General features: G+C 39.6%; 1 protein-coding gene across 1 annotated transcript in view; it reads left to right on the forward strand.

Moving 5' to 3' along the window:
- Positions 1 to 26,118, forward strand: part of LOC141987270 (sperm flagellar protein 2-like) — a 38,410-nt gene extending 12,292 nt beyond the window's left edge. Inside the window, exons 3-10 of the mRNA XM_074952471.1 lie at positions 2,391 to 2,643; positions 3,655 to 3,825; positions 5,970 to 6,110; positions 9,643 to 9,725; positions 13,757 to 13,973; positions 20,288 to 20,476; positions 21,442 to 21,629; positions 25,533 to 26,118. Coding sequence (XP_074808572.1) covers positions 2,391 to 2,643; positions 3,655 to 3,825; positions 5,970 to 6,110; positions 9,643 to 9,725; positions 13,757 to 13,973; positions 20,288 to 20,476; positions 21,442 to 21,629; positions 25,533 to 25,755 — 1,465 coding nt within the window. The 3' untranslated portion in view covers positions 25,756 to 26,118. The remainder of the gene's footprint in view (positions 1 to 2,390; positions 2,644 to 3,654; positions 3,826 to 5,969; positions 6,111 to 9,642; positions 9,726 to 13,756; positions 13,974 to 20,287; positions 20,477 to 21,441; positions 21,630 to 25,532) is intronic.
- The last annotated feature ends 444 nt before the right edge of the window (positions 26,119 to 26,562 follow it).

Consider the following 26,562-nt stretch of genomic DNA (forward strand, 5'->3'; position numbering starts at 1 on the left):
ACCAGAGAGCGGAGGTTGGCTCATGAGGCGTCCTGCGATTGTAGGGCCGTTTTTCGATCCTCAGTACATTCACGCATCCGGGCGGAGTTCCTCTGGGCGGCGTCCACCGACTCCCTTGACACCTTCGAGGAGCGGTGGGCGCTGTCCGGGGTTCTCTGCTCGGTGACCCCGTCCGGTTCCCTCCGTCTGACCCTCTGATTGAGGGACAGAGCGAGAGACGCCAGCCACAGCCGTTAGCTGCTGTGAATACCATCATTATTGTTATTTAGGAGGGGTCTTATAATACATGGATGTGCCCCCCTCCCTCCCAGCTACCCACCCCGCAGCCGTGCCCATCTTGTCGGGCACTCTCAGGAGAGGGAGGGTCGGTGACCCTGGGCGCGGCACTAGGTAACTCGAGGGGGTGGAAGACCACGAGTGTCGAGGAAGCCCCCCCGCTCTAGGCCACCAGGTAACTCAGGAGGGTGGAAGACCATGAGTGTCGAGGAAGCCCCCCCGCTCTGGGCCTGGGCTAGCCTGAACACCTCTCCCTCCTGAAAGCTGTTGTGTTATACCTTCTGATTGCGTTGTTTTGTTGCTAAGTTTTTCTTTATCTTTTTGTAATTTCTGTAACTGTTACAAATAAATTTCTTTTCTGTTTCAAAAAACCTTCCCTGTTACCTTACCCAGGGAAAAGGGACCTGCTTAGCCTGGGGCTAATATATCTGCCTTCTATTACCCTCCTGTAGCCATCTGGCCCGACCCTGTCACAATAGATATAGTTTATGTATGCAATATATTGTCCGTATGGCTGGTGGGGAAACTGATTTTTTTTTCTCTCAAAAATTCATGGGATAATATTTGTTCCAAATTTTTTGGAGGAAGAATTTGGGTTTCACTAGAAATTTCAAAAGAGATTTTTTTGTTTCATTTTGTTTTTGAAATGTTAAAATGAAAATTTTTGTTTTGACTTAATGTTGTTTTGGTTTGTGGAAACAGAAACATTTCAGTCTCCTGCATCGGGAGTTTTCTTCCCAGAGGATGACTTTATGGTAGCAGCCCAGAATTAAACTGAAGGCATCACCGCATCTCAGTGTACTACACTTATGTAGGCTTCTGAACCTTCTTCCAGCTAATGATCTACTGCTCTTCCTCAGATAAGCAATTGTTCCTGCTGTTCCTAAAAAACATGACTGAAGTAAGGGGCCAAGTATCAGTCAGAGGCATGTCCCTCATTCTTTTAACGTATCAGTCAGAATTCACTTCTGATGTAAATTATGCAGGAATTGGAATTTACAGTAAGTTTCCCATTGACTGGGCAAAGGACATTGTAATAAAATCTTCCAATGAAATAGGAAGTAGTAGGGTGGAGCTTCTATCTAATGACATATCCACTTAGCAAATTAAGGTGGGCTTGGAGAACAGGTAGGCATACTTGTGCTAGCTTTAATCTACTTAGCACAGGTAACAGTATAGTAGAACTTCAGAGTTACGAACACCAGAGTTATGAACTGACTGGTCAACACACCCCTCATATGGAAACGGAAGTACGCAATCAGGCAGCAGCAGAGACCAAAAAAAAAGAGCAAATACTAAAAAAATAAAGGGAAAGTTTAAAAAAAAGATTTGACAAGGTAAGGAAACTGTTTCTCTGCTTGTTTTGTTTAGAGATGGTTAAAAGAAGCATTTTTCTTCTGCATAATAAAGTTTCAAAGCTATATTAAGTTAATGTTCAGTTGTAAACTTCTGAAAGAACAACCATAATGTTTTGTTCAGAATTATGAACATTTCAGACTTACAAACAACCTCTGTTCCCGAGGTGTTCATCACTCTGAGGGTCTACTGTGGTAATGAAGGCATGGCAGCACACATTTCAGCACAGGCTAGCTGCCCCCGTACAAGCGCATCAGGGACTCTGGGTACGTACTTGGGTTGTTATCCTGCAGTGAAGTCCTTGCTGCCATGTCTTCACTATTAACCATGCTAGCTAGATTAAAGCACTATCTACAGTACAATCTAAGTAAAGAGCTTTTTTAACTAGTCGTATACCTTTTTAAAATAAATCTAACAAAAATCCTAGATTGCTTTTAGACTCCAGTTGAGCTTTCATATTTTGAATTGTTTCTTTTGAGAGTGTATCAATGAATAATCCATTATTTCTGTATTCACCATGCACATTACAACCTACTTTTAACTCTTATTCAGAGTCAGTTTTTTTCCATATACCCTGATATAGTGGTATATATCGTCACAGTGCTTACTGCAGCAATTTGGACTTTCAGGTAGTGTTTCTAGTGGTCCCTTCTGGCTTTAAGATCTATGAAAATAAACTTTATGAAGTGCAAAGTGACATAGTACTTTATAGTAGCAAAATACCATACTACATATAGTTTTGTTTTTTAAACATATAGGGTCACAAACTCTAAACTTAACAATTTTTCTCGCCTGGAACCAACACTTCAACTCCTTGGTGTGGAGTTTGACCAAAATGAGGCCCAAAATATCATGACTGAACAGCATGGGGCTGCAACCAAGCTTTTATATCAACTGTATGTTGCCCTAGAAAAAAAGAAAAAGACGGGGCTCACGGGAGTTGCCATGGAAGCAATGAGACCTGCAGCACCTGCAAAGCTCCAGGGCATTGAGAGTGAGTTGTATCGAGAGGTAGGTTAATTAAGTTTGTCATATACATAACTAGATAATCAACAGACTAAAATGCATCACATTTACATATACCTTTTGGGTAACAAACAAAAAAAAAGCATTCAGCTCATTTAACTCAACCTTCTGTTCAACAAAGAGTACCTATGTGAAGTGTCTGTGACAGATGCTTAGTTTTCCATCCCCTTCATTGATTCACAGGCAGGCCAATCAGCTTCAAGATTCTCTGTGTACTTGCTTTGCCTCTTTCCATTTGTTGCCTACTTTCTTCCCCAGGCTTCTTTTTTGCCTCAAAGGAAATAACAGCACAGGTCAGTAGTTTTACAGCAGCTGCCATCTTATTCTTCTCGGCAGTACAGTTTGCATGCTGAAATTGAGCAAAGAGCAGAAGACTGAGAACAGCGTTAGAGGTGTAGGTCCTGCCAGAGCACACACTCCCTGATCTCATTAGTAGTGCTCTCTGAGAGCAGGCCACACTCCCTTATGAGGGTGAGCAATTTTAAATAAATTTGGTTCAGAACATACAGCTTATCCCTTGTTTATATGTGTTTGATGGCACAAAATAAGACCTAGGACTTCACTGACAGAACGATCCTCAAGGAAAGTGGAAGCAGCCATAATATCCCTTCACCAAGGAGGTTGTATGTGGATAGCACAAACCAAAAAGGGAAAAGAGGTGCAGCTAAAGTAACAAGGAACACATGATTCAGCATTTCCTGCAACTGACTGAATTCATCGGTTCAAATACCATTTGCCGTCCTGTAATTTACAACTCTCTATGTCAATTTCAGAAAATCTGGCAACTTTTCTGGAAAAAAAAATCCTGTATATCTGGCTGTTGTTCTGCGTACATCAGTATATGGGAAGTGCCTATTCAAAACTATTTTCTTAAATGTCCCTTTAGGACAGTTTTGAGTTTTGGAGGTACAGTAGTTTAATGTTTAAGTGCTTAAATGTAATGTTTGTGTTACTGTTTCTAACTCTGAGATATCTTGAAACATTATTTCATCATAGCGTCTTAGAAACCTAATGCCACGGCAGACTGACGTGAGACTGCAACAGGTTTCAGAGCATTTTGAAATGAAATCTAAGCACATGCAAAATAAAATAGCTCGTATACAGTTTGCAGAACAACAGAAAGTTCAAAAAATCCAGGAGGAGCAAAGAGCCCAAGACATTGAAAAGGTGAAAAGCCAATTTATTTTTTCATAGCAAGAATCCAATCCTGCAGATGTTTACTTATGTAAACTTTGTGTTTTATTAGTCCTGTTGAAGCCATTAATTCCCTTTATATTGCTCCACATGTACATATTGATGGAGAAGCTGAAAAAGTATAACACTCTTAACAAACATAAAGATGTGGCTGTATAACCAATAGTATTTTATAAATCACCTAAAATATTAACATTTACACACACACACACACACACACACACACACACACACACACACACACACTAAAGTGTTTGGTGTGTTTGTATGTCATCACTCAAGTGGATTGTTAGGAATAAGGATAAAGGGCAAATGCCACAATCACATGAAAAGTTGTAATATCCAAACATGACACGCAACATGAAGAATCTTACTATGATTATAAAGTGGGTCTTATCAGTATAAGAAAAGAAAGAAAACTATCCTTACCCATCTAAATATTCTTTACCAAAAAATGTAAATGACATTTAAAATCACGTTTCTCTTATCTTTGATATAATGGTCCCTTTTGGGGTTGATTTTTTTGTTTTGTTTTTTGTTTAATCTCAGGAGGTAAATTGCTTTTTCCACCCAACCTCAAACTCTTATCCATGTATACCTAATCTAATGTAGTCTGCTTGAAGGTGTCACTTTAGTATCTATCCCACCTCCTGACCCACTGATGCAGCTTCACCTCTTCCTACTTTATAATCTCAATTGATGGCCAAAAGATTGGATCTGAAGATAGCTTCAACAATTGATCAAAAAGGCACAGGAGAATTGGTGCTTGACTGTATTTGAAATGCTACTCAGAGATGTCACATGGGGTACTTGTTGCTTCTAAAGAGGGGAAAAAAAGTAAATTTTAGAAGAGAATAGGAAGCCTTTCAACATACTGTTTTTTCCCTCAGTTCAGAGCAGCACTTCAATATCATTGAGGGATGGGGTTCTTCAGTCCTTTATCAATCAATTGTTGAATGAGGAGTATTAATTTCAGATTCAGCTTTTATTATTTTATCAAATTTAATTTTAAAAGCCTTTTGAGAGAGAGGACTAAGGGTGGTGAAAGGGGAAAGTAGAAGAGACAAAAAAAAAGTGCAAAAAAAGCAGAGGAGACATAGGAAAAATGGTGAGAGTCCATGCAACTTTCTCTCAGAGAAAGAAGAGAAATGAAAAAAGGGAAATGTTAACATATGCAATTGTCAGTGAAAGAAGAAAGTCTTTAATTATTATATTACCAGTTTTTAATTTTAAAAATATACATATTACAAATTTTGATTATTAAAAAATCCTCCATCTGATAGATCAGTAGTCATGTTTTGTGGAGGCACACTGGTATTATCTGTAATGGAGTTGAGTAAATAAAAATAGTGTGACACTGAGGTCTATCCCTCTCCCTCTGTGGTGGCACAAAATGGGGAAGGGCCACAGGGTAGTGCACCTTCACAATGGTGGGGAGGGAAGACGTGGCTGTGAGCACTTGAGAGTGCAGGGTTGGCGGTGCTACAAGCTGCTGGGGGTGCCTATCTGCACAGGGAGGGGATGAGATGAAGACCCTGATCCCAACATACCAGTAAAGCTGCATAATGACTCCTGGATGCATCTTTGGAAGAATGTAGCAAGGAACATTTCTTTGTGTACTATTCCCCACTGCTACCAGCCCCAGGAGGCGTTCTGCATTGTGAAGACATACAACTTCTGATACTGCTGTTTGAATAGTATACCTCCCTCCCCCAACATGGACCAACCACATGCGGAGCCATAGTGTGCTAGGATGTTGCTATGACTGTTGATGAGTTAGAAAGTTAGTTTACAAAATCTGTTTTTGGCCCAGAGAAAAGATTGTTCACATGCGCATAGGGGATGACAAATCAGGAGAACTCAAAATATAGTCCTTAAGACTTAATTATACACAATATATAGAGATGGGCTGTTTGATTTCACATTTTTTTTTAATGTTCTACTTTTTGAAAAATGGTTTAATTGTAAGTTTTTACAGCACTATATGCAAGATTGGAACTTGTTTGTTCAAGTACTTTCTGCTTATAAGAATTTTTCTATGGATGAATTACAATGCTTGTATAGTATATTTTTACATACGTTCAAGTAACTGAACAGATTTTATACTGGATGTTCAGCATCGTAAAGGAAGAAGGAGACAAAATGAAATAATGGCCAGGATTCAAGCAGCTATTATACAGATTCCAAAACCACCACCAAACCGTACCTTGAAAGCTATTGAAGCCCAAAAATTGTTAAAAAAGAAAAAAGAAGCAGAGGTAAGTGTTAACTTTATTACTTTAAGTTTTAGTAACACTAAATTTTGAAAAGCAAGGAAACTCATAGTAGAAATCTACTGTTAGAGATGATATGCATACCGAATGGCACTGTTGATTTAACTGATTTCAACAATTACAGCATAAAACAGATTTCAGAGTGGTAACTGTGTTAGTCTGTATCAGCAGAAAGAACGAGGAGTACCTGTGGCACCTTAAAGACTAACAAATTTATTTGAGCATAAGCTTTCATGAGCTAAAACCCACTTCATCAGATGCATGCAGTGGAAAATACAGTAGGAAGATACATACAGAGAACATGAGAAAATGGAGGTTGCCATACCAACTCTTAACGAGACCAGTATATTAAGATGGGGTATTATCAGCAGGAGAAAAAAACCTTTTGTAGTGATAATCAGGATGGCACATTTCAAACAGTTGAAAATTAGCATGGGGAAACAGTTTTTAGTTAGTGTAATGACTCATCCACTCCCAGTCTTTATTCAAGCCTAATTTAATGGTGTCCAGTTTGCACATTAAGTCCAGTTCTGCTGTTTCTCGTTGGAGTCTATTTTTGAAGGTTTTTTTTGTTGAATAATTGCGACTTTTAGGTCTGTAATCAAGTGACCAAAGAGATTGAAGTGTTCTCCGACTGGTTTTTGAATGTTATAATTCTTGACATCTGATTTATGTCCATTTATTCTTTTGCGTAGAGACTGTCCAGTTTGGCCAATGTACGTGGCAGAGGGGCATTGCTGGCACATGATGGCATATATCACACCATCCTGGCCACTATGGATGTAGAAGCCCTCTACACCAACATTCCAAATAAAGATGGACTACAAGCCTTCAGGAACAGTATCCCCGATAATGTCACAGCAAGCCTGGTGGCTGAACTTTGTAACTTTGTCCTCACCCACAACTATTTCACATTTGGGGACAATGTATACCTTCAAATCAGCGGCACTGCTGTGGGTACCTGCATGGCCCCACAGTATGCCAACATTTTTATGGCTGACTTAGAACAACGCTTCCTCAGCTCTCGTCCCCTAATGCCCTACTGTACTTGCGCTACATTGATGACATCTTCATCATCTGGACCAATGGAAAAGAAGCCCTTGAGGAATTCCACCATGATTTCAACAGTTTCCATCCCACCATCAACCTCAGCCTAGACCAATCCCCATGAGCGGTCAATTTCCTGGACACTACAGTGCTAATAAGAGATGGTCACATAAACACCACCCTATACTGGAAACCTACTGACCGCTATACTTACCTACATGCCTCCAGCTTTCGTCCAGATCACACCGCACGATCCATTGTCTACAGCCAAGCTCTAAGATACAACCGCATTTGCTCCAACCCCTCAGACAGAGCCAAACACCTACAAGATCTCTATCAAGCATTCTTACAACTACAATACCCACCTGCTGAAGTGAAGAAACAGATTGACAGAGCCAGAAGAGTACCCAGAAGTCACCTATTACAGGACAGGCCCAACAAAGAAAGTAACAGAACGCCACTAGCCGTCATCTTCAGCCCCCAAATAAAACCTCTCCAGTGCATCATCAAAGATCTACAACCTATCCTGAAGGATGATCCCTCACTTTCTCACAGCTTGGGAGACAGGCCAGTCCTAGCTTACAGACAGCCCCCCAACTTGAAGCAAGTACTCACCAGCAACCACACAACAAAACCACTAACCCAGGAACTTATCCTTGCAACAAAGCCCCTTGCCAACTGTTTCCACATATCTATTCAGGGGACGCCATCATAGGACCTAATCACATCAGCCACACTATCAGAGGCTCGTTCACCTGCACATCTACCAACGTGATATATGCCATCATGTGCCAGCAATGCTCCTCTGCCATGTACATTGGCCAAACTAGACAGTCTGTACGCAAAAGAATAAATTGACACAAATCCGACGTCCGGAATTATAACATTCAAAAACCAGTCGGAGAACAGTTCAACCTCCCTGCACACTCAATTACAGACCTAAAAGTCACAATTCTTCAGCAAAAAAACTTCAAAAACAGACTCCAACGAGAAACAGCAGAACTGGAATTAATCTGCAAACTGGACACCATTAAATTAGGCTTGAATAAAGATTGGGAGTGGATGAGTCATTACTTAACTAAAAACTGTTTCCCCATGCTAATTTTCCCCCTACTGTTACTCACACCTTCTTGTCAACTGTTTGAAATGGGCCATCCTGATTATCACTACAAAAGTTTTTCATGTGGTGTGTGTGTGTGTGTGTGTGTGTGTGTGTGTGTGTGTGTGTGTGTGTGTGTGTGTGTGTGTGTGTGTATCTTCCTACTGTATTTTCCACTGCATGCATCTGATGAAGTGGGCTTTAACCCATGAAAGCTTATGCTCAAATAAATTTGTTAGTCTCTAAGGTGCCACAAGTACTCCTCGTTCTATCAGCATAAAACTGGCCTAATGCAGTAGTGAATCTGGCCCAGTAACCTCTAAGGGCTTGATCCTGCCTACTTTACTTAGGGAAATCTCCCACTGACATAAATGAGAGTTCTTCCAGAGTAAGTAGTACAGAACCAGGCCTGAAATTAATCTTCGGTAATATTTTAGGATCCACTCTAGCCACATTGAAGTCAGTGGAAAAATTCCTGTTGACTTTAATGCAAGTTGTATCAAGCCCTTAGTCATTTCCTTACGATTTGTGACCGTTGTACTTCTGCATTGTAATTTATTAACTCTTTTACAATATGCTATATATAAGTGTCATTGACAACAAAAATACTAGTAAGATTTAGAACTGGTAGCTGTCTCATATCAAAGCAAGGAAGACTGAAGATATTTTTGCTGGATTCTTTTATGTTACACTACTGCATGTAATACATTTAAAGCTTTTTGGAGAATGCTTCCCATTCAGAAATTTGGATCATGTTGTACTTAAGACTAAGTGGGCCAGATTTTACCCTGACTCACATTCTGTACAACCAAATCTAGTTGAGAAGTTTGAAGGCGGTCAGCGGGAGGCGGGGTACAGGAGAGGGAAGAGAGATAATTTAGTTAGTCCTAGTCTCTTTTGGAATTTACTAAATGAGTTGGGTTACACAGGATGTAAAATAAGGCTAAGTTTGGGCTACTGAATCCAAATTACAACATACTTGGCAAAGAACAGTATACTTAAAAAACCCTGAATGGAATGAACTCTTCACAGGACTTGAACTGACTTAGTAGTCTAGCAAGCTATATTGTGCAGAATGGAAGACTGTAAAGCTCCAGATGCTGTTTTTACAATGGATTGACTTCTATGTAGGAAAAGAGAAAAATACAGTGAAGTGAGTGTATAGGAGCATGACATAAGCTTGTCTTCTGTCACCCTGGACTAGCTGATACGTAATATGTTCTTAATCTAATTTGTTTTAAGGCATTAAAATGACATTAAAAATTCTCTATATAATAGTTACAGTACAAATTCAAATTGTTAATAGTTGAATCCATCTTTTGTGGTTTTAGGGAAGGTAAGACAATTGAAATGTCTGTGCTGTTTCTCTAGGATGTATACATGGAAATTAAGAAGTTTGAGACATTTATGAGGAAAGAGAGCCCCACTTCTGGTAGCACCCAAGTCACTGACAGGTAATGTTTGCACCAAGTTAACATCAATGAAACTGTAGTCACCAGGGGGAAAAAAAAGAAATATCCACTAGTTTTGTGGTTCTATTAATGAAACTGTTCACTCCCTATCAACTGTTGTCATTTTTATTATGAAGTATACCTCATTTTCTACTTTTAAATTTTGCAGTCAGACAAATAGAAATTAATATCCCTAAAGAGCCTTTCTCAGTTGCTTATAACTTTCTCAAACTTTCACCTTTTTAGGCTTGTGTTTTCCAGGTCTTGTCTCAATGAATGTTTGGAAAGTATGAGTACATTTTTTTTTTTTTAAAGTAGCCCACATTTTTTCTCTCAAAAAAGCTTTAGAGTAGAAACTTAATGTTTGTACAGAAATAATCTGTAAATTGGACATGTGCCTTCCTACTGTGATAATTTGTTTTGGCCAACTAATAAGAGTTTAAAACATACATCATGTATTCACACTGACTTTAAAAAAAGTAGTAGTGTCCTACTGTCACTGCATTATGTGTGAAGATGCATAGAGATTGAGATCTTTCACTGTGTACATTGAAACCTTAATCCTGCACAGACTTACGCACACAGTTACTTCCTTGAAGCTGAAGTAAAGTTAAGTGAATGCATTAGTCTGTGGACAATTGGGGCTTGAATGAGGTAGGGCTACTTCTGAGTGTACATGAACTCTTGCCTCACTGAAGTTCTGATCCTGCAAACACTTAAGCATGTGTTTAACTTTGCAAATGTGAGTAGTCCCAGTGAATCAATGAGACTGCCCACATGCATTGGGTTACAGGGATCAGTTCAGCTAATTTAGCCATCAGTTCCCCCTGTTTTCTTGGGCGAAGAATTCCTTAAACGTGATAGACTAAGATTCATGTTTCCGGATTTCATACTTAGGCAGATATTTTATGCACATGAGTATCCTATTTTTGATTTTTAGTTGATTTTTCCAAAACTTTTATTTTTCACTGGAGAACAACTTTTTGTGTAATTACGACAGAGGAGAGCTGTTTCAGGCTATCTAATTATTGATTTTAATCACTGTATTTCTCACTAGTCATCTGAAGATGTTTTTCAGCATGAACTTCTTCCTCTAATTTGGCGTTGCCAAGGAGCTTCCAATTTCATATTCCTAGAACCTTAATGCCTGCATAAAATAGCTATAGAAGCAGGTGCTCAGATACTGCCATGATGAGCACAGTACAAGAACCTATGTAGAATAGAACAGAATAAAATAGAAACAGCAGATGATTTGTCTGGTTGAGAAACTGTATGTACTGGGCATCAAGAAGCCCTGGAAGAAAGACACCTGCTGTTGGTATGCCCTACCTCTGCTTTAGCAGGAGACTGAAAATAATATAAAGTGGCTTCAAGAGCTACTCAGTGCCTTTCTACTTGGGGTGCTTACATTTTTCTGGTATGGTTTTTAGATTGAGGAAACAAAATACCTTTCAAACACATAACACACCACTTGAACAGCTATATGATAAAACCAACATAAATTAAAGCTGCACTGTATATATTAAACAGAATATTTTCTCTGTTAATTAATTCCACTCCAAACCCACTAAAGATATAGGCACTCTGTCTATTTTAAAAAATAGCTACACTGACAAAAACAACATACTGGTTTCAAAGAGCTGATAAAAGCTCGTTCCCCAAAAATCAGAACTAAGGGGACAACTGTTTGTTAGTCAGAAGGGGCAGAGCAGGGAGGCAGCAACTTTATTACTGTAAAGCAATATATAATCTTCAAGTGATTAATCCACAAGGATTCCACTTGGTGTTCTTGCACCCTAGGCACACAAGACCAGGTTCTTTTGGCCAGCAGGGTCTGTTGAGGCCATGCCTGCCCACTCTGTGCCCTCGCCCCAGAGGCCATGAAGAACTGAGTGTGCCCAACCATCCATCCGTTCCTTTATAGCACCTGTGGGAGGAAGATGGAACCCTCCGGTGTGCACCTTCTTCTCTGCACATTATGTGAATTTAGGGTTAATTGTTAGTCTTGCTGCCCATTGGCAACACAAATAACAATAATAAAAAAATCTTATTTTAGTCAGGTTTTGCTTTACAGCTAGAATCACCCTGTATTCATGGGCACTAGCAAAATGGGAGAAGCAAAATCTCTAAGGTTTAAGACCTGTGTCTGATGTGAAGCTTCAGTGCCACTTAACAATAGACACTCTAGGGACGTAGAGAGGGACGTATTCCTGAACAATGTACTATATGTCATTTCTTCTCTAAACAGGCTCAAAAAGTGAGAGAAGTCTTCCTAAAATTGTTCCTTTTGGTGTGCTATATGTAAGCCTCCTTGGACACCAAAAGGAGGGAGGCAGCTCGACCTCAGTCAGTCTTTCTCCATGAGCCCCCGGGTGAGTCAAGATTCCACCCAAAGCTAAACTGACCAAGAAGCCCCAGTCATCTGCCGCCTCCTTGCTTCAGTGACCTCTGATAGGGTAGGAAGAAACACTACTCCTGAGCTGAGCCAAAGAATAGATCACCTTCTCTAGTGCCTACTGAGTTGAGGCACAAAACTTATAAGTCTTAGTAGTGTCAGGCTCAATAGTGCAGGGGCCGAAAATAGCCTGAGATGGTCCCTCTAGCACGCCAGTACTCACAGTTAAGAGTGGTGGCAGTACCCACGAAACCTGCAGGCCCTATCTCTCTCAGTACAAATCCTTTGGTACTGTACAGGCAACCTTGGAAGTATGTTCCTTGGTGCCCAGCGTATCAATACCTACTATGTTGGTATCCAGGGAACATATGGTATGAGTGATTTATTTTGGGGTCCAGTACCAGAGTCTACTTTCCTTGAAAGGTTTAGGGTGATGAGAACTAAGTCACCAGCCGCAGAAAGTTAAGGAGGTATTTCTGGTACCAATTTCATGCCCTACCCAGTTAAGGAAAGCACAACAGAGCCAGGGAGCTCTGACAGGATGGCCCCTCCCTCATGTAGTCCTTTTCTTTGCCCACAGTGGGGTATAATAGAAACTGCTCCCCTTCCCCCCATACTCTTCTTCCTTAGGTAGCACAATGGAAATCAGGAAGAGTCTCTGGAGAGGTATCTGTCTATGGTAGGAAACAACCTAGGTTTCACAGGGAACATCCTTCTTGGTATCTCTCCCTCACTGTCACTCCCTCGCCCCAGTACTCATATCTTATCAGCCTTATTCCTCCTGGCAGAGACTTTAGCTATACAAGCCCTGTGGTCCTACTACACTGTGCTTTAGGAAAGGGTCAGTGAAGATGGGTCCTCTAGGCCTGCCTAGAGAGGCTACATGGAAGCAGCCAATCAGAGCCCAGCAGGCTCAGATTAGAAATGGTGCAGGCGAAAACTCACAAACTCTGGACATCATGTACCCTTCTATACCTGACAGGCTCACCATGCCTATAAACAAAGGATGGTTGGCACCTCAAAAGATCTGTAGCACATATCAGCATCCATTTGGCCACATTCAAGTGAGCTGACAGGATGTACCAAGTCCACCAGATCTCAGGCAGCCTCTGCTGCCTGTTTGAAGAATGTCCTTAATTCTGAAATCTGTAGGGCAGCTAATGGACACTACATTTACAAGACACTACTGTTTGGTAGACTCTTCGAGACTGATCCTACTACGCACCTCCAAGTAGACAACTGTTTGTTAGTCACCAAGAGTGGAATACATATGGACAATCCCTCAAAGGAAAAAGAATGGTTACTAGCCTTACCGAAAACGGTGGTTCTTTGAGATGTGTTTTCCATTTTGATTCCATGACTCACCCTTCTTCCCCAATCCTGTCTAGTCCTAATCCTCTGGGATTCTGTACTGGCAAGGGAATGGTTGGGCCTGCTAAGCCCTCAAATGGGGGACACAAGGACATTTAGGGTGCAGGTGTGGACCTAACTGACACCGGTGGCCAAAATAATCCAAACTCATATGCATGTGGCTCATGTGACCAAGAGTGGAGTCCACATTGACAACACCTTTTGAAGAATCACACTTAGTGTAAGGTTAAGTAGCCGTTCTTTTGATGTTCAACATGTATTTTCTTAGCACTGTACAGGACACCTTGCAGATACAGGAATTAGACATAACAGCTCCAGACACCACAGCCCAGACAACTACTGAATTATTGAGCACTTATTCAGATGATGAATATATAAGAAAAATTCAAAAACGTCTAGAGGAAGACAGTTTTGCCCGGGAGCAACGAGAAAAAAGACGACGGAAGATGTTAATGGAACAGCTAATAGCCCACGAAGCACAAGAGGTGAGGTATTTGTGCCAATGTGCTGTATCGCATGCAGAATTACCAATTTGCAAGTATCTAAATGGAAAAATAAAATAACAATTTGATGTTTAATTGCACCCTTACAGCAGTCTTTAGCTATCTGATTTTTCCCCCCAGAATTACAGAAAGAGCTCGACTTTTTATAATTCAAAAACCTAGAGATGTCATCCTTATCTCACATTTCTCTTACATGATGGTAGCAGTCAGGGTGATTTACTGCAGCAGTCCTAAGAGGCAAATGTTTTGCTATAGCATGTAATGATGCTGGGAAGCTGGGAATATCAAGTGGGAAGTCACTGATGTGCTGGAACTTTGCATGTTTGATCTTAGCCCTCAGGTGACATTACTGTTTTGGGGGGCTTTGAACAAACTCTGTTCAGATGTTTTTATCAGGTAAATGGAGAAAAATTATATCTATAAATATATAGCTATATATAGAGAGAAATAATCATACTAAATCCTCAAATTGTGAAAGCTGTCATTGAAGTTCAACTGAAGTCAATGAAGCTAAGATGTTTTACACCAGCTGAAGATCTGGCCCCCAAAAAACTTTTCCCAAAAAATGGTTGAACTTAAAAACTTTATACATGGCTAGCTCTCAAAGAGGCATAGTCACTTGGTAAGTTTAAAACAGATAATAATGAAGTTAAATGATTAAAATCTTTCTTTTGTGCATTCAGTAAAAGTTGTTAAATATTTAGAACTAGATTGTGACTTTCTAAAGTGGCTGTGCTGGGAAGTAGGGGGAGGTTGGTAAGTTTAAAACAGATAATAATGAAGTTAAATGATTAAAATCTTTCTTTTGTGCATTCAGTAAAAGTTGTTAAATATTTAGAACTAGATTGTGACTTTCTAAAGTGGCTGTGCTGGGAAGTAGGGGGAGGCAAGGATTCCCCAAACCTCTTGCATGGCTGCATTAGAGTTAGCCGGATCTTAGATCTGGGCAGTGCTTAATTTGTAATGAAAGATGTGCTGGGGCTCAAGCAATTTTTTTACTTTCATAATCGATGCGGCAAGCCCAGAGCTGCCAGGGCTATGAACTGCCAAGCCTAGAGGTGCAGAGGCTCAGCCCTGGCAAGTCCTTGCACAAATTAAGCACAAGATCTATGTGCTGGTAAGGGGTAGGAAGCAGACAAAGATGGCTGGCTTTGTGGAGGGGAATGCTGTGTCTCAAAATTGGTTTTGCAGTTACTCCCCTTAATCCCCACAACCTCCTCAATCTTATTTAGCCTCAGAGTTGGGGTGAGTTTGTTGTCCTTAGTGTGTGTGTGTTTGCTGCTTGACTGAAGTATATAGCGTGGTCTGTTTGTTTGGGGGACTGTGTACTGAGCTAGCAGCCTGCTGGGCAAGGCTGAGAGTTTCTTAGTGAGGCTTTGATCCCCATGTCCTTTAGTACCCATCAACCCTTAACCGGGGGCAGGGCTACACAGCGAGAACAGGGGTTTAAAAAGCCCACTCCTAAGTGACCAGAGGAGTTAGTGACCAGGAGCAGTTAACCGGGGAGTTTTGCGAAGGAGTTTAGAGTGGGGGTGCGGGAGCTAGATACACTTCATTAATATTCTTTAAACTTAAGGCAATAAATACTCCCAATAAAAACAAAACAACAATAAAGGAAAGAACTGCAGGAGTAAAAAGAGAATGCAGGCAGAAGTGCAGCAACAGAGTTTATTGCACTGAATGCAGCATGTATGATTCCTGCCTTATGGGCCGGTGGCATAAGTGTGCATTCGATGCAAGGAGCTCCTGTCCCTCAGAGACTGCGTACAGGTTTTGGAGACCAGAGTGGCTGAACTGGAGGAGCTAAGGGAGACAGAGAGGTACATAGATGAAACTTTCCAGGATGCAGGACAGCAGTCCCACCCCAAGTCTGACAGCCTCTGTGCTGTTAAGGAGGATGAAAGTCTCAGGAAAGGAAAACATCAAAGTGGAGCGGAGGGAAACGATCCCATAGTTGGGATCCTCCTTCCAGATGATGTCATGGTATCTTTTTGCACTGAGAATACCTCTTCATGGGAGGAAACTCCAGTTATTAGGACGAGATGGGTAATAATAATGGGAGATTTGATCATTAGAAACATAGATAGCTGGGTTTGCAATGACCAGGAGAACCACATGATGACTTGCCTGCCAGATGTGAAGATCGCAGATCGCTCGAGACATCCTGACAGACTTATTTGTAGTGCTGGGGAGGAGCCTGTGTTTGTGGTACATGTCGTAACAATGACATAGGGAAGGATAGGAGGCCAAATTTAGGCTGCTAGGTATGAGATTGAAGTCCAGGACCTCCATCCCATGATAGCATTCTCTGAAATGATTCCAGTTCCACAAACATTATTATTGAGTCTTTTATTTTTATAGCCTCTGTATATTTGGGTCTTTTAAAGACAGATTATTTAAAACAACCTGCAGTTTCCCCTATCAGACAGAAGCTATCTTTTTAGAAACTTTCCCTTATCTCATTAATTATTTTTTTGAACCACACATCCTCCCTATTTCGTTCCTTCTGGCCTTGTAACTCATTATTTTCAAGGCCTTTCTTTCACTTGCTAATTATGACCTTTCTTTACAACACATATTTCTTTCACCAAACTTAAAGTAACTTTAATTTTATAGTTTTATATTTATTCTACACTGACCATATACCCATGTGTTATTACACTTGTTGTATGAGACTAGCCATAGTGCGTGAAGTTAAGCACTTGTATAAGTCTTTGAAGAAGTAGCGCCTTTCATGCGAAGACCTGAGTTCAGGGTTCTGTGCGTCTCCTTTCACAGTGATGACAATGTAAATAAAGCAGCATGAAGCTGCCCCATTCATCTTTAAATTAAAGATGCAGATAGAAATATAGTAATACATGAAATACGTGTAGTAATATATAGGTGTATGGTATGATACATAAACATAGAATTAATGTGTTTGGCCACTGGATGCCACTGTTGTCCCAAATAGATATAATTTTAAGCCTCTTATCATACATTTTCTCAAATGAGCACCATTACAAAGCCATCTGTTGTTTAAGAACCTATTGTATCTTTTCTACAGTGACTTGGTGATTCTGTGTTTTACTATGGATTTTTAGAAATGCTGCAATATAAAACTGAAGTTATGATTTTGTCCTGTACCTTATTTTAGGTCTCCTTTCACATTTAGGCTTTGATGGGTTTTAATTCTTCCTACATTGTGCTACATTTTTTCCTATTAATTGTTGTGTTGAATTTGGTGCTTAAGAAAGGGAGAGGCTACAAGTGTTGATAAGAAGCCGATAAAGTAAGTAAGTGCTGTACAAGTTTCCACAAAGTGGGCTTGATCCTGCACCAATTTAAGTCAATGGCAACTCCTTCCCCCGCCCCTGACTTCAGTCCTGCAGGGTCCAACACTGTGTGCTGCCAGTACACTTCAATTCTGACCAGCAACACCACTGCTATTCTAGTTCTGGGTCTACTTTGAATAGAATCATTCAGCTGATTAACAGTTTTCTGATTAGGTGGAATGGAGCTAAAATAACACCACTGCAGTAATTTTAAATTAAATTGTGATTATACCCAGGTCTGCATAAATGGCAGCCAACTTTCAAAGGGGAAAGTGCAATAACCAACTATGCTACTGAAACCTCAGGAAACTTGAGAGGTTACTATTTTCATAGATTAACCCTCCCACTCAATCTGTAGGCTACAGGTATTGGCACCCTTAAAATGACTACTTGAATGAAGCCTTAGTAACATAGTAAAACGTCACTTGTGTGATTTATGACTATGTATCATACAGTGCAATCATTTCAAAATTGTGTCAAACATGAACAAGACAAATTCTTTATTGAGTGTCCTCTGCATATTCCCACTCATGGGATGCACCAGCAGGTGCAGCTCAGTGCCTGTTGGACTCTCATGTGTCCCTCCCACCTCTTCTCTCTGCATTTCTGTGTGTTCTGAGGGTGAGACTACAAAAGGGAACATGGTGATCATCTAGACTGACCATCTGCAAAACACAGCTTGTAGAACTTCTCTGAAACAATTCCTGTCTGAACTACAAGAAGTTTCTGAGAAAAACATCTAATCTTGATTATATTTAAAAATTGCCTGCGTTGGATAATCTGCCATAGCCCTTAGTAAATTGTTCCAGTGGTTAATTACCTTCACCATTAAAATGTATGCCTTGTTAAAACATGGTTATTCCATTCAGTTTGAAACCCTTCCTCCATCTAACCCCCTCTTCCTGATTCAGGGACTCTTTCATGAAAGCTTGTTAAAATCAGAGATTCAGTCCCTTGTAGAAGCTTGAGCAATAGAGGAGGTTCCAAGGGAATTCAGAGGTCAGGGCTTCTGCTCCAAATATTTTCTGGTATCTGCCTGGTGGGTACTCGACTCCCCCCCCCTCCCCCCCCCCCCGGCCCTGCCCCTGCCCCGCATCTGCCCTGGCCCCACCCCCATTCCACCCCTTCCCCAAAGTCCCTGCCCCGCCCCACCCCACCTTTTCCCACCCCACCCCTACCCTGCCTCTTCTCCATCTCCTCCCCCTCCTTCCCGGAAAGTCCTTAGCACCGCCAAACAGCTGTTAGGAGGACGGGGGTTGGGAAGCCCTGGGAGAGAGGGGAAGGAGTGGGGACACGGTGTGCTGGCGGGAGAAGAAGGAGGCGAGGAGCTTGGCTGCTGGTGGGTGCAGAGCACCCGCTAATTTTTCCCTGCGGGTGCTCCAGTTTTCCCCTCTAGCCTCTTTCTCCACTCCTCTCCTCTTTTCTGAAGAAACTGAATTGGGACTCTTAGACAAGGTCCAATTACAGTTCTCTAAACTAAACTTTAAAGCTGTACGTTGCTTCTGGAGCAGGTGTCTGGGCTGCAGAGGGAATCTGTGATTTCCCTTTCAAGCCCTTCCACAGGACAATGGGACTTCAAAGGAAAACTGCAACTTTCACTCAAAGCGCAGTGCCTGGGCTGCAGAAGCAGCTGAAAAGTTTTGAAGTTTAAAATTTAGTTCAGAGATCTGAATTCATAAGAACAGAGGAGGGGCAGAAGGAAGCTGAAAACGTAAGCATGTCAATGAGGAGATACTACAAACTTTGGTTGCCACTGTATTTAACAAGGACAAACTCCTAAACCCTCCTTAAACTCCTATGTTAAGTAGGATAATAAGGAGAAACAGAAAATCAGTCCTCCTTTTCCTTTATGATTTTTTTCTTAACATTTATAATAGGCAGTTGCCTGACACTTCCTATTATAATTTTACCATCTTTAACTGTTTGGGCTGAAATTTTACAGGCTGGGCATCTACATCAGGCTGACTTATTTTTGCAACATTTTAGCATTTAGGGGAGGGAAAGGGAGGAGTTGTGTGCCTTTGTGTCAGGGATCTGCTTGTTGCCATCCCTGTGAAAATCCACCCAAATTCGTCATTATAAGACTTTAAAAAATTGCAGTCCACACATACTCACTAGAGACTTGCTAGATCTTCTTGAAAGATTCCATCTGTACTGGAGAGACAAGGTGGGTTAGGTGATATTTTTTTTTATTGGACCAACTTCTGTTGGTGACAGGTTGGTCCAATAAAAGATATTACCTCATACATCTTGTCTCTCTAAAGTCCTGGGACTGATATGGCTACTACAGTACTCCATCCATCTGTGCTAGGCATGCTTCAGCTCAGGGCTGAGCAGGACTTTCCTTGCAATTAAGCTCCAGGCTGATGCAGGCTATCTTGGGGCCAGGTCCACCACTAGAATGGAGAGTCACCTGTACTCAATGCCCCCACTCTACTGTGAGGGAGGAAGCTGCCTGAATAAAAAGCAGAGGGAATGTGCATGTCAAGGGAGTAGATTAGGACAAGGAACCTTCAGAGGGTGAGAACTGGAACTAGATATGAGTTGTAGGATGGGGTTGGGGGAAGAAAGGGAAACTCGGACTAGTTGTTGGGGAGTGAGCATCACTACAACTAGAAAGAGAATTATTTGAAGCACAGAAAAGTCACATCAAAATTGTCTGTACATAGTAGTTTCTTCAGTCTGTGTTAAAATTAATGTTAGATGCCAAAATTTTAAGAAAATTTATTTCTGTTGAGTATCTCATTAAAAGATTTTTAAGTGGTTATGTATTACGTGATAAGACCATAACTATATTATATTACTGATAGCATCATAAATAGAAATGTATGTTTTAGGCTGTGTATGTTAAATAAGCATAGATGAAGACTGTCATGCTGTTTTGAATAAACATTTTATATTGAGAGTATAGAATTTTCTGACACAAATCCATGAAATAGTTAATCACTATTTAGCATAGTTTACAATATTTTATTTTTTTAGGAGGCTTACCGGGAAGAGCAACTTATTAATCGATTAATGAGACAGTCCCAGCAGGAGCGGAGGATTGCTGTACAACTCATGCATGTTCGGCATGAAAAAGAAGTGCTATGGCAGAACAGAATTTTCAGAGAAAAACAGTATGAAGAAAGACGACTGAAAGAGTTCCAAGAAGCTCTTGACAGAGAGGCGGTAAAAGATTAATTATTCAATATATTGTGCAGAGCTGTGTCTACCTCCCATACATGAGCCCAGATTTTTAAAGGTATTCAGGTATTGCCCAGCCAGTGTTGCAAGGCCTAAGTGACTTAGGAGCCTGTCTCATTTTCAAAAGTGACTTAAGCACTTGGGAGCCTAAGTCCGAATAAGATGTTATGCCAAATGTTATGCATACAGCAGGGCATGGCATTCACACATTCACCCTTTCTAGCCCCGTCCCCTCACTCTTTCTTCCCCTCAGTCATTAATTCTCATTAGGAATCTCATGCATCCAGGAGTCTGTAGGTATTGATCAGGAATTCTCCAGAATTACACCTCCTGACCACCAGGGCCCACTGTGCCCTTGGGAGTGCTGATAGCCAACCTCTTCTTCCTCCTTTCCGATTTATGTGCAAAAATTTTGGAAGGTGGGGGTTCTAAAGTTCAAATAGCATCGGTATCTTTGTCTTAATTCTTTGCAGATTAGGCCCTTGCTGTTTAAATTGTGTGCCACGCCTTCTAAAATGTATTTAATGGCTGAAATCCTGGCCCAATTGACTTTGAGAGGGGTTTTGGTATTGACTATACTGGGACCAGGATTTCACTCAGTGTCTGCATGACTGTTCTTCATGAATAGCAAATGTACTCTCTCCAAGTTTTAAGGTTAAAATGGCTTTTTTCAGAAATCACTGAAAATATTTTTTTATTTGCTATGAGGGAAGTAACTTTTTGCTCCTTTACTTCAGTATATTAGTAACAATTTTGCAAAAAGCAGGGACTTACAGAGTCTATATATATCATTTGATTAATGAATCTGATAAAAATGTTTTCAATTCTTGACTCAAGTTCAGCAAGTTCATAGTCTTTTTAAAAATGCTTAGACTTTTTTTTATTGCTATGCCGGTGCAAGTTAATTTCCAATCTAATTTAAAAGTTTGCTTTTGAAAAAAAATCCTTAGGCTCTTGCAAAACAAGAAAAAATTGATTATGAGGAACATATTTGCAAAGAAAGAGACCTACATGAGAAAATTGCTGCTGAAAGAGCGGAGGCTCGATATAAAAAGCATTATTCCATGTGTTGGGAAGTGATTGACCAAATTATTGATCTGTCAACCAAAACAGGAGAATATCGAATGTTGACGAACAAGTAAGTAAATTTCAGAAGTCAGAGAAAAGAAATATATAAGAAACAGAATACAGGGAAAGGAAAATTAATGAGATACGTTATTTCATTAAATATGTTCCCTTGTGAATGCCCTGCTTTACAGTTGTAGTTAATATTGAAAACAAGCATATAATTTAAAAGGTTATTATATAATCATGAGTTCTGTTTCTCATATTTTATGTACTGGGGCTAATGTTACTATGGAAAAATTAATCCCAACTTCACAGTATTAATTACTTTAAACTGGAAATACTTTTCAATATTTTCACCTTTTTTGCACATGAAGTATTAATAATAATAATAATAAAATATTATATTTGTAGTACAACCTTTTGTTGTAAAGGATCACAGTGTACTTTATATAGATAGTAGGGCTGTTAATTAATCACTGTTAACTCAAGTGATTACCACAAAACAAATTAACTTGATTAAAAAAATTAATTGTGATTAATCACTATTTTAATTGCACTGTTAAACAGTAATAGAATACCAATTGAAATTTATTATAAATATTTGGGATGTTTTTCTATATTTTCAAATATTGATTGAAATTATAAAACAGAATACAGTGTACAGTGCTCACTTTATATTATTTTTATTACAAATATTTGCACTGTAAAAATATATAAACAAAAGAAATAGTATTTTTCTATTCGCCTCATATAAGTGCTGTAGTGCAGTCTTTTTACTGTGAAAGTGCCACTTATAAATGTAGATTTTTTTTTATTTTTGTTTTTTGGTTACATAACATTTGGTATGTTATCGAGCAAAACCCATCCTCAGTATTGAAGAATGTCCTCTGGAATGGCAGTCAAAGCATGAAGGGGCATACAAATGTTTGGCATATTTGGTACATAAACACCTTGCAACGCCTGCTACAAAAGTGCCATGCATACACCTGTTCTCATTTTCAGGTGACAATGTAAATAAGAAGCTGGCAGCACTATCTCCCATAAATGTAAACAAACTTGTTTGTCTTAGCGATTGGCTGAATAAGAAGTAGGACTGGGAGGACTTGTAGGCTCTGAAGTTTTGCATTGTTTTGTTTTTGAGTGCAATTATGAAAAAATAAATTCTACATTTGTAAATTGCACTTTCATGATAAAGAGATTGCACTACAGTACTTTTATGAAGTGAACTGAAAAATACTATTTCCCTATAAACAGGGGGGAGGGATAGCTCAGTGGTTTGAGCATTGGCCTGCTAAACCCAGGGCTGTCAGTTCAATCCTTGAAGGGGCCATTTAGGGATCTGGGGAAAAAATTGGGGATTGGTCCTGCTTTGAGCAGGGGGTTGGAATAGGTGATCTCCTGAGGTCCCTTCCAACCCTGATATTCTATGATTCTGTGAACAGTGCAAGTATTTGTAATGACAAATAATGTAAAGTGAGCACTGTACACCTTGTATCCTGTGTTGTAATTGAACTCAATATATTTGAAAAGGTAGAAAATATCCAAAAGTATTTAAATAAATAGTATTCTGTTATTGTTTAACAGTGCCCTGAAAACTGCAATTAATCACAATTATCTTTTTTAAAATAATTTGACAGCATGTGAAAAGATGGGAGCTGACCAAGTGGGAGGGTCAGTGCAACTCCCATCTTTTCATATGCTGTGTATTTATACCTCCCTACTGTATGTTCCACTCCATGCATCTGATGAAGTGGGATTTAGCCTACGAAAGCTTATGCCCACATAAATTTGTTAGTCTCTAAGGTGCCACAAGGACTCCTTGTTGTTTTTGCTGATACAGACTAACACGGCTACCACTCTGAAACCTGAAAAATAACTATACAGTGATTATGCAGAGCCCTGCACTATGATTTTTATCGAGACAGAGTACATAGATTAACATACTGTATGATTATTAAGAAATAACTATACAGTTATTGTGCATATCAGCACTTTAGAAACTATGAGAATTCAGAGAATTGAATAATTGATAGGACCAGGAGAGGACTGAATGTCTGTTTTTCTCACTGTAGGGTATCCCTGTACTTAGGCTGAGGCCACTGCATTTCAGTATAATTGGAATTAATAGTCTTATACTGTGAAAATATGAATAATGTATAAGTTTTATAAGATGTCCTTCTTATGAATTTCATATTTTTCTCTCTACATTGAGAAGCAAAAAAGTCCTCTAAGAGGCACAGCACAGAACTCACAGATCAGGAGTAGGGGGAGGCTAAAGTTGCTTAAATCTTTGTGCCCTCCCAATCCTAGGGTGCTCCAGTGGCTGGATGGCCCATAGCATAACTTAGACAACCCTGGGGGCTTGTTTACATTACAGCAGCTTTCCTGGGCTGCTCTAAGGACCACCGCTCTGCTTGGAATCTCCACAGATTGTGGCCCATCCCTGACATGCCCCCTGCATCAGAGCTTGTGAGATGATCCTCGGAGAGCAGTCTTGCAGCTGTCTCCACAGTGTCTGTCCCAGGGGAAACCTCCCCTGGTCAGATTTGGGGCTTTAAGGGCTCCCTTATGTTGTTCCAGCCTTTTTACACCGCATAAAGGGGCTAGAGTGGTGGTGAAGATTTCACCCCAGGAATATAAATCTAAAATTCCATTGCCTTTAAAGAATAACTGTTATGTTAGAAGAGTAAGAGCAAAAGGTTATTAAAGAAAAAATGTGCAAATATATATTATGGCGCAGTAGATGTTTAATATGAATCGTATTTCAGCATTGCAATATTCAACATGACATTCGCATTTTGTGCGTGATTTCCTTGTCAATGTACAGCCATGACTCCAATGTAAATTAGTATAAAACATATGTGAACTGAGTGGTGAATACACCATATAGGTATTTCAAATACATATACAGATCAAGATTGTATCAGCATCCTCACTGCCACAGGAGGTAAATTTTGTCAGTATTTCCATGCATTTCCTTGTGCAAGATGCAAACAGTATTATTTTCAGTGTTCAAAAGTATTATGTGCAAAGTATATTTATAGCATAACACTCAGTTATCTCAGATCTGTAGTTAAAAAGAAGAAAATTCAAATAGATGAAGTTGTTGTTCTAAAATGATGATGCTGTTTGCTAGCAATTTTATAGTTGTGCCCTTTTATGGTCATATAATTAAATCACAGCTGGTTTTTTTAAAATACAAAGTGCGAGATAATTATAAGGTAGTCATATGTATTTTGATAATAATACAACTCTGTTTCAATTTGAGCACACCTGTTCAATACAGGCTCTTTGTGCTCCTGATGTTGCTCAGCTTGTTGATTTTTAGCAGCTATGGAATTACTCCATATGATGTGTTCAGGTTCTTTGTTTTATCTTTAATAATAAAAACACTTTTTCCTTGTTTATATCTACTTTAATTTGCTATTTTCTATAAATACCTTTCTTTTCTAATGGAAACATAATCAGGTTGAATTACTTATATGATCATAAACTAGTATCAGCATGTACAGTAGGCATTTCTGGACAGTTCTTGCCACCCTCCTTTTGTTGGTGCGGAAGGCTCTGAGTGCAGAAAAACTGCAGAAGGGATGGATTAGATGTGGAGTCCACATCTCTTGTGTAGCCTAGGGTACATCTCCACAGATCCTGCAATAAGTCCTTCCCCAGTGAGAATATAAGTTTTGGAGTGGGAGAGGGGCAGAGACAATAGATTTGCTACTACACACTTTCACCAACCAAATACTGCACACTGGCACATATGTGGAGATACAGCGGCCCTTGTGTCTATGACAGCAGCTGCAGAGGAGGTTGGGTACAGTCTTTAGGGAGGGCATCTGTGTCACAGATGTTCTAGTGTAGAGCCTGTTTACTTCTGCTGCATGTTTGGTGCAGAATTGGGTCCATAATTCTCAAAATAGCTGACTTGTTAGTTTGGTTTGACAACTAATTTGGTTTGCTTTTGTTTCTGCAGCCTAATTCCAATTAAATTGATGCGTGATTGGAAAGAACTTTTTTTTAATGGAAAACCAATATATGAACAAGCGTTGATTGAACCTTTGCCAACTGATCCAACCCCAGAACAACTTGTAGAGTTGGATAAAATGAATTTGCTAGATGAGACAGATTATGATGAATATAAGGTACCCCTAACTGACATGGCAGAATGGAAGAAAATGCACCTTGTTTACTCATGATTGCTGACAATTTTTTGTAATGTTATAATACATTTGGGTGGGGTTTTTTGACAGTTTATGATGATAGAATTAGATATAAATGTTCATGTAGTTACAGATGTTTTCACATTAACTCCATATTGGTGTAAGAGTAAATAATATTTTCTATTGCTGGCATTTGAAAGCCTGTGCAACCTTGAAAATCTTAATCCTTGTTTGGCCTTGAGTGCAGTAACACATTTCATATTGTATATGAACAGCTGATGTTACTATCAAGAATACATAACTACAACATATGAAATCTCAGTGCAATTATTTTTAAGTGGAAATTAAATTGTAGTTAATGCCACCACATTAGAAAATGTAACACAAAACAGTCAGCAAAAAACCTAAATAAATACAACTAAATAAAAACAGTGCCTGTTACAAAATCTGGTAGTCCTGTATATACTATATGCAACAATTTGTGAATTAAACCTTTGTAGTGGAATTTTATATTTGGAGATCTGTTTATTTTAATAAGACAACATTTTAAAAAAGAAGTTTTGAGAGATGGCTGATATTGTTATAACCATGCTGTAATAATCTAAGTGACAATTTTTCTGATCCTATAATCTGTTTCCTGCAGTTTTAGAACACAATGTAATTTAACAATTGAAAATTGAAGTAAGAATGTTGAACTGCTTTGGCCGAAGTACACTACTTAGTTATTTCCCCCCAATTCAGTATTATTTTTTCTCTGGTTTGAAAAAGAAGCTTTTATGCTTTGAATCTTTTCTGACAGTCTGTTTAGTATAATATAGCACAATCATTGTAAATAACTTGTAT

Source organism: Natator depressus, chromosome 5, assembly GCF_965152275.1.
Source record: "Natator depressus isolate rNatDep1 chromosome 5, rNatDep2.hap1, whole genome shotgun sequence".
In the NCBI taxonomy this organism is placed as follows: domain Eukaryota; kingdom Metazoa; phylum Chordata; order Testudines; family Cheloniidae; genus Natator; species Natator depressus.